The 9,200-nt window shown below is 43.3% G+C and overlaps 1 protein-coding gene across 1 annotated transcript in view; it reads right to left on the bottom strand.

Annotated features, from left to right (window-relative positions):
* Positions 1 to 271, bottom strand: part of LOC104509832 (neuronal acetylcholine receptor subunit alpha-7-like) — a gene marked incomplete at its 5' end in the record, with an annotated part of 6,527 nt that extends 6,256 nt beyond the window's left edge. Inside the window, 1 exon segment of the mRNA XM_010151897.1 lies at positions 162 to 271. Within this exon segment, the coding sequence (XP_010150199.1) occupies positions 162 to 271 (110 nt within the window).
* Between the last annotated feature and the right edge of the window lie 8,929 nt (positions 272 to 9,200).

Raw genomic sequence — 9,200 nt, 5'->3', positions numbered from 1 at the left:
CTATAATAGCAAACTTAAGTGTCAAACGTAGTGTCTGTAGCTGATTCCTCAGATTAATGGAGAACAACTCCTGCCCCTTATTTGTACCTAGTTTACTATAGGCTTTAGATTAATTTTTTTCTTTCATTAGGCTGTTGAAAGATACCACCCAAGATACTTACCCATTTGGGCATTTGTCCTGCTTGTGGGTCGTGATGGTGGAACTGCAGAACCAGCACTGTTACCACCACAGAGAGACCAACGATGACCATGATGCTAGCGAAATACTGAGCTGCAAGTAAAAGAAAGACTCGGTTAGGAGGGAAAAAAATCAAACAAAGGGCAAATAATATTCTTTGGCCATGCCCCTGAGATCTATATTTGAGAAAGCACTGTGTCACATCCAAACATCCTCTTCTCTGATCTTCCACACTAGAGCATGAGACCTTTGAGGCTGTCAGTGTATCTGCTCAGATCCCTCCTCGCCAGTGAGGGAAGGTCTGGAACCTATGAAAGCCATCAGCTGCTTGTTTTTTGTTCCCAGAGAGGGCCCCTTGCTAAGAACCTGCTCCCTGACCACTACGAGGACAGAGAGGAGTTGAGCTGACCAGATCCACTGAACACCAGCAGCCCCAGCTCTGGGCCACGCTGCAGTACCAGCAGAGGTGTTGAAGTGAAATGCTATTTGGGATTGTCATCAGACCCCCCTCCCTTGCCCCACCACTGATCACAAGGGGTTAAGTATATTTTTCAGCACCCTCCTCAGCCCTCAAGACCATGTCTTTTCATTCCTATGAACGCACTCTAGACCCTTGCTGAGTGCTAAATTTAAGTCTGCCATAGAGGAAAGAAATCAAGATTTTGAAAGCCAGAACTGGGACTTGAAGCTTTATCTCCTAAGCGGCAGTACAGCTTCCGTATGCCAGGAGTGAGGTTGATGCACTGGAGTGTAAAGTGGAATTACCCACAGGGCTAATGACATTTGAAGGCTGCAGTGGCAAAATACCAGGGAGCATGACCATTGGCTGATAACGTGGGACGATGTGGGAGAGCACGTGACATTGCCCCAGACTGCAGCCTGCTCCCAACTCCAGGCCTCCCTCCTGCAGTTTGCAGGAAAAGTCAAAAATTCAATATAGGCACCAAGGCAAAGTTTGTTCTGGCTTCGTTTCTTAACACCACTTCCCACTGCCTTAGCAGCAAAAACCTTGTTGATAATAATGAGGTTCCCAGGCCCTCCTGAAACCAACACTTCAATTGCTTCAAGAGGTGGGTATGGCTCTCTGTGGCAAAATGAATTATACAGCTGGATTAGAAGAAAGGTCCTGAGGGTGCAGTGAATTGAAAGGTCTGTGTTGCACTTATGAGAGAACAGAGCAAACAGCCAAGCATAAGCAGAGCAAATCAGGAACTCAGATCTCAGGGAAGCTGGCTGATCTGATTCCAGTATGCCCCACATAACAGAAACAGAGCAGTGTTGATATTTCTGGTTTAATTACTGTCATAAGTCACTGAACAGATGCTGTGAATTCTAAGCATTTTGATGCCACCAGGTTTCAAAGGCCTAAAGTGATCCATTTAAAGTGGCTTTGGCTAGGATTTTTCACAGATCTTTGAAAAATTAGTCACTTGGTTGAACTTGGAAACAACTTGGTATTATCTGACTCAAGATCTCAGATTAGCAGTGGAATTCACACTCAGGTTTTTGTGCTGTAAACAGGAACAAGGGTCAGGAAACCACTATGGGCACCTGCTAGCAAGGAGAGAAAATGGTTCTCAGGAACATACTGGGAACTGCAGAGGATCTGTGGACCCCTAAAGAAAGATGTTTTGGTTTTTTGCCTGGTGATAGGCAAGGAAGATGTCTGGGTGTGCATCACCTGCATTTGCAGGGGAGCCTTCTGAATTTTTCAGTTGTGAAGTAAGGATGGAAGAAATAGGGCATGATACTTCAGCTCTGTTACCGGGGCAGGCAATCAAAAGTCACAAGATGTCTGTGAAATGAGAACTGGCCAGAAGACTTTCATAGCTGTTCTGGTTTCAGTTGGGATACAGTTAATTTTCTTCACAGTATGAGGCTATGTTTTGCTTGTGCTGAGGAGAATATTGATAACACACTACTGGTTTTTAGCTGTTGCTGAGCAACGTTTATATGAAATCAAGGACTTTTTCAGTTTCTGACGCTGCATCTTATAGAGAAGAAGCTGAGAGGGGACACAGACAAGACAGCTGACCCAGAATGACCAAAGGGATATTTTGTTACAGAAAAGGTCATGCTCGGTATATGATTAGGTGTAGTGGGCCAGGGTTCTGTCAGTCGCTCTATCTCTCCCTGGGACTCTCTCACACTGAGTCTGGCGCTCGGGCTCTGGCTCCTGCTCACTCTAGATCTTGCTGCTCAGGGACTGGCTGGTCATCCATTGACAGGTGGTGGATAATTTGTTTTTCTTTCAATTAATTAGTTTCATTCCACATTATGATTAGTAGTGCTAGTACTATTTTCATTACATATTATTAGTATTAATATGAGTATTATCAGTATCGTTTGCATTATTAGTATCTTTATTTTATTTTATTAATTTTAAATTATTAAATTGTTTGTATCTCAATTCATGAGTTTCTTTGTTCAGTGGGGGAGAGGGAGAGGGGGGAGGGAGGAGGGGAGTGAATAGCTGCATGGTAGTTGCTGGCTGGGATTAAACCACAAGAGCAGCACAGGTAGGTGCAGGCACTGTATTTATTTTGGGGTGGGAAAGCCCCAAAGCCCTGAAGTAGCCCAGACCTACTCTAAGGCTGGATTTTTCCAGCCCCAAGAATATGCAGTGAAGGGGAGGAAGGAAGTAGCAATGTCTGGCACACCAGTCACATTAGCCTTTTACATCTCTAGCTGGAGATGTGAAGAAGAGTCTTGCCTCCTCTCCTGTGGTAACACAAGATAGACCTAATAGCCTTTGTTCACAAAAGAATTGCTAGATCTTCTGCCCATGGACCTCCTTGAAAACATGACTGTGCCTACAATCCAGACCCTGCACTGGGGCAGAGCCCTAGGTACGGATGACCAAGACCTAGCTGAGCCTGAATTTGGTGAAGGTTCATCTGTAAGGCAGGGAACTGAGTGGGTACATCCATGAGGCAAAATCATGCTGGCTCTGAAATGAAATCCATACCCATTCTACATTTCCTGATCCAGGATTTAATCCTACATCCTCTCTTTCCCAGCAGCAGAAAAATATGGTCCTCCTGCAGCAATCAGGAGAACTGGTGGGGAAGAATCTTGTGCTGTCTCCCATGCACCTCCCTAAAAGCATGGGTTAAAACCCCTCGAGTCTGCTGGCTTGGCATCTCTCTTCCTGGCAGTCTTTAGCCCTCACACCAGCCAGATCAAGTCCATCACTTGGTGAAAGCTACAAGTGCCGCTGTCCATTTTTGCCTCTATCACCCAATTGGAGACAAACATGACTTGACCTTCTCCAGCAGCCCAGTGAGCAGAGAAGCTTAGTTGCTGAAAGGATCAAGCTACAACATGCATAGATAACACTTTCACTGGGTCCATGGGGCTGCAGTCTCTACTCACCCTATGCTCGCCCCATACAATTAGTAAACTCTATTCCTGGGCCTCCACCGTTGCTGGTGAGCATAGAAATAGGATGCTCTTCCATGAGATGTGGCACAGGAGACAAGCAGGGGAGTTAAACCTGAGCTTCGGTTTCCCAGGTGGCAGCCACAGCCTGGCCTTCAGACTTCTTTTTTCCAGTATTTTGAGGCCCGTCGTAAAGCCTATAATACTTACGCAGTTAGGGCTTTGAAGCTGATGCTCACACAAAGCATGTGTGACCATACATAATGTGAGACATACGTCCATGTGTTTCTTTTGGCAGGGGTAAGTGCAAATCTGATTTTACAAAGAAGCTCAGCCCCTTTAATCTAAAGTGCAGAAAGGAAGTGTTCAGCAGCTCTCACTAAGCATCTTTCTGTATCCTACATAACAGCTCCTGATTACTGGATTGTCCCTGGTATGGATGGGTCAGCTTGGAGACTTTAAAAAATTACCTCACTTCCAGGTGCAGGGTCAGCATCAACAATACCAGACCCAAGAGTATTTGAAAAAGCAGGGCCCTGGTTGTTCTATGTCAGCTGCTCTGAGGCACAGCTGGGAAGAGACTGACCAGTTTTTGAGGGAAACTGGCTCATTTGCACTCTGCCCTGGACAGCTGCTGCAGGCAAGGGAAAGCAGCCGCAAGACCTATGTTGGGAGTGCCTCAACATCTCTGACTTACATAGCGACATTCACCAGGCACACTGAGGTTTGTGCTGGACACCGCTAGATGCTCTTCATCTGTTTCAAACCTTCACACTGCTTTCTTCAGCAGTTGTGTGCAAATGGAAAAGCCAATTTGGATGCTTGGTGGAACTCTTTCAAGTAGTATGAAGTATTTGCACCTCTACAATTGATTTTCTTCCCTCTTTTTGCCAAAGGAGGCATATGTAACTCACTACCTGGGCAGCTGTTTTAACATCTGGAAGGTGTCAGCCTCTGTCTCAACACTGTCAGAAGAGGGTCGAGTGCTGTTGTCATATCAAATAGGAATCTAACACAACCACAGAGAGCCAGAAAGGTTATTTTTAAAAATCAGTGTCAACAGCTATTTGTTCTTGCAGGCATCCTCTGACATCACCTATATCAATAGGATGGAAGTGACTTGCAGTTCATACCTTGAGGAGCTACTAGCGTAATTTTTAGACCTTCTAAGCCATTATCTGATGTTAGAGAAATGTCTTAGTATTATTTTAGAGATGTTTTGGATGATCTGCTGCTTAAGTGGATCTGGAGTAACTTTAAGGACTGATTAGGAGCAGGGAAAATAAAACAGAAATGCTAAGAAGAGCAAAGTGATTCCAGATGGATGCTTTGCCTCTTTGATTTTATCACTGAACTCTGACTGAAAAAGCAGTATATTACCCAGATTTGTTAACATAGTTAATCATAGAAAAGGCAGAACTTCTTCAATGTGACCAGTTAGTCTTCCTGTTCCTATAAAATATTAGGGGAAGGAGTAGAGTGTTGTGCTCAAGTATTCACAGTGATCAAGTTGGGTATCTCCCACTGGTGTTCCTATTTGCATAAAGAAAAAGTGTCCAAGACTCACAGCTTTGCGAAAAACATCATTGATCACGGGGCATGAAACTGTAAGAGCTACTGCGGATTTCTGTTTCACAGAAGAGGCTGAGCAGGATCCTGGTGCCAGCAAAGTACGAGGCAGGACAATGAAAGGGAAGGGGGTAAAAACACTCCACAAAATCAAAGAGACAGAGTAAAGGGAAGTGGCAGCATCTGAGAACATACAGGCAAATGTCAGAAAATGTAACAGGAGATTAATCTCATTTTCTCTCTCTAGTCAGAACTACTAATGCCTTATGCTCATAGCTTAAAACAATCTGTAACTCCTGGAAGTGACAAAGCACCACACTGCTTCCTTGTCTTAGCAATTTGCAGCCTCGTTTGCTGTATGAGTAACGGCAAGACATCACCCCAATCATCTGCTGCAAATGTACTTATTCAGACCGTGAAACCTCCATTGTTACTGAAATAATGCAGGCATGACAAAGAATTGCAAGAAGAGGACACAGCTGAAAATAAGTCACGATAGCAGAGCCCTAAGCAGCAAGTAAGTCGAGGTTTATAAAGGAGGAAGCAGAGAAGCTCAGCAAAAGAAGACGGAGAGAAATGCAATTTTGTTAACTGGAGGTAAAGGTAACTTTATTTTTATTGTGCACTATTTGATATGTCCAGCCAAGTGTCAAGCAACACGTGGACGTTAAACATGGGAAGTGACAGCTCCTCTTATTCATGAGTCCCGTGTTCCCCTTTCAAACACACTGAACATATCAGCTTTCAGGTCTTCCACACTTTCTGCTATAAAACTCCTTTCAGAGCAAAGTACAGATTCTTGATCTAAACCCAATGGTGCTATTTAGATCTGGAAGGAAATAATTATTTGCAGCACTTTGGAGTTATTTCAGCATGGGAAAAAATCAGAAATTATTAAGCACTTCTGTGCAAGGGGATGCCTTGAATTTCTAGGTATAAGAAGTGTTTATGGGAGAAACAAATCATCTGAATGGCATGAGAAGTCTAAACATTTAATTTCAAGATTTGGCTTTTGGGCATAATCATGCCTTATCTGCTTTGACAAAGTACTTTGAAAATTATTCTTCCTGAGTATGCTGGGTGGGGTGGAGGGAAAGCAGCCAACTTATTGGCCAACTTAAAAGCTCTCGACAAAGAGTTTATTGCAGCTTTGGTCTCAAGCTGAAAGCATCCTGCTGCAGGTGCTCCTGCCTGCTTCTCTGCATGACTGTACTTTCTGTGAGACTCGGGGCCTGAACTCAAAGCCTGCGGTAGCTTTGGATGATTTTCAAAGTAGGCATTTTAGGGTCTGTCTCTGCACGGCGGTGTCACCCTGTTTCTCACAGAGGTGGGACTGCAGCCAAGTAAACCAGAGGTGAGTGCAAGGTGGATGTGGGTGGGTGGAGGAGGGACTCCACAGCCTGTGTCTTACTGCAGAGTGGAAAAGAGGTGAACCTGCTGCTTACTAGGGCTGGAGGTTTAATGGTGTTTTCTTAAAAATGAAATATCTGGTGTTGGAAGCAGCTGGGATCACAGAAGGAGAAGGCAAAGTGGGGATAGCTACAAAGTTTTCAGAAAGTTTTCTCCCTCTGGAGAGGATATTGCAGGGAAGAAGAAAGAAGAGCCAAGAAGCTGTGCTGGTTACACTCATAACTGTGTTGTTCTCAGTTTCCCAGAGCAATGGCTTTTGGCCATGCCTGACTTTAACATAGGCTGTGGATTGATCTGTCATTTTGAAAAACTGGCTAGTTTTGGTAGTAACTAAACATCACATGAGAAGCTGATCTTTTTAAAATGTTTTTATTTATTAAGTCTATGAGTTCAAACTAGCAGTTTATACTGAGACATTGATTTTTTTTTTTTTTTTTAAGACATTCCTACAGCAATGCAAGATGAGTGAGATTCTGGTCACTGCTTTATCAGGTAGTGTTGCATGTGGGTAAACGTGACAATCACGTCTAGTGGAAGGTGTCCCTGCCCATGGCAGGGTGGTTGGAACTTGGTGAACTTTAAGGACCCTTCCAACCCAAACCATTCTATGATTATATGATAATCTTAAGGAGGCTCTAGCCTTATCCTCATGAGGATAGTCATGAAGGGGAAGAGTTACAGTTAGAAACGTGTCTTGACTTAGGGAAACTTGTTCCTTAGTGACTTCTTAATGCATGATTTCCTAGCCTTAATTACAAGGTTGCTTTCAAATGGAAAACACAGTTTAATGAAACAGGACACTCTAAACAGGGAGGCACAGTGCTCTTTAAAAAAAGGAATTCATGCGTATGTCTATTGCCTAAGGAACTCACCCTTTCTTCAGAGATGGTCATAAAACCATTACCAAAGCAGGATCTGATTATCCAGTGTTATTTACATGAATCACATTGTCTTTACAGAAATGAAAAAGGCCTTCCAGTTTAGATCTAAATGCCTCAAATTAAATGACCTAAGCCTTCAGTTTCAATGGGCAGGATGTGAGCTTACACAAAGTTCTAATTGAAATAACAGTATTTGCTTAATTTTGATTGGGTCACTGAACCAGGAAATCCACACAATAGCATATGGCTATCCCTTCTTACATAATTCACTAGACTGGATGCAATGGTGTTATGTACTGGGGGCAGGAATGTGCATGAAATCCCCATGAAATTACTGGCAGTTATGGTGTGAGACAAATCTGTGCATAATTGCAGAGTTTTTTAGAAGGAGAAAGAACAATTTTTGTCATATACCTGAGCTGTATCATACAGTATTTATGATTTTACTCAGTGATTAGTGCCCTCAGACCAGTAATTTCAGATGTGTAAGACATCTGGAGTTCTCTGCATTTCTTTATATCCATTCCTCAAGTAACGACCTCCAGCTGTCTACTTACATACTCTTGATAAAAGTATTTTTGAAGAGAGAAATTAAAAGTAAGTCAAATCATGAGTGCAGCCAGCCACACTTCCCATGAGGCAAGATTTTGTTATAATAGGAAGGGTAAGTTTATGACACAGCTGCTGCTGTACAGTCATGGTCTAAAGGTCTTCTAGAGCTACACAGTAGAGATTTTAAGCGCCAGGAGGGACCTCCAGGACCCTGAAGTGAAACAAGCCTTGCTTATATAGTCAACTTGTGTTGGATTCTGGCCAAACTGTTGTGCTTGTAGATGTCATGGGACTTTAATCCTTTTGATCCAAATGGCTGAGTTGGATTCTGTTGCTATGGGTGTTGATGTTTGCAACAAAAACAGAGGCATCTTTGGTTTGGTTCCCAGACTTCTTTCTTTGGCATTGCCAGATGAGTTTGCAGAAGTGCAGGTTTAAACTTTTGAAAGATTGCAAGATTGCGGTGCCTTGCTTTGCACGTATGCAAGCTGCTGAAAACTGGGCTTTGAAAATATCTTGTTCCTCAAAAAAGAGAGGCTCTCCTGGAGAAGGATAGGATCAGACATGCTGAGCAAGGAGTAGCTGTCTTTCTGATGCTGATCCCTAGGCAAATCGGACAGCAAGTACCCATGAAACATTTCTGGACCTTGAGGGAGAAGGTGGGAACTGAGAATAGCCAGCCTGCATTTATCATGTCTGACCAATATGATTGCCTGCTGTAATAGAATTACAATATTTGCAGGCAAGGGGAGAGCAGTAGATTTCATTTCCATCCACTTCAGTGAGGCTTTTGACAGAGTCTTCCACTTCCCAAGGTCTTTTCTGACCTGAAGTACCTTGTGTCCCTATAAAACAAGAGCTTCCATTGCACAGGAATGGTTGAATTTCAGAACATGCAGCCTGAGTGCACCCCAATGTGTCAAGGTTCAGTTAGCCTAAGATGCAGTGCAGTGGAAGCATTAGATGACAGTAGCCACAGGGCTGTTTTAGACATCCCTCATCTCAATGTCTGAAGTCAGTCTCCAGGGTGTATACAAAGCATCCATGTGCAAGGATTATTCCTATACAGTGTTTCACAATACAAAATTTGTCTAAAGAGCAGATGAAAGAAACAGACTGTGTTTGACCTACATGACAACTTTGAGAGGTGTGTTTCTAATATATTTGATACGCTCTAATTGTTTGGGCATTAGGAAAAAACTTCGAATCATAGAATCATTTACATTGGA

Source organism: Eurypyga helias, unplaced genomic scaffold (genome assembly GCF_000690775.1).
Source record: "Eurypyga helias isolate BGI_N326 unplaced genomic scaffold, ASM69077v1 scaffold22045, whole genome shotgun sequence".
Classification (NCBI taxonomy): Eukaryota; Metazoa; Chordata; class Aves; order Eurypygiformes; family Eurypygidae; genus Eurypyga; species Eurypyga helias.
Note: the sequence above shows the minus strand (reverse complement) of the source record. Positions and strands in the feature narration are given on the sequence as shown.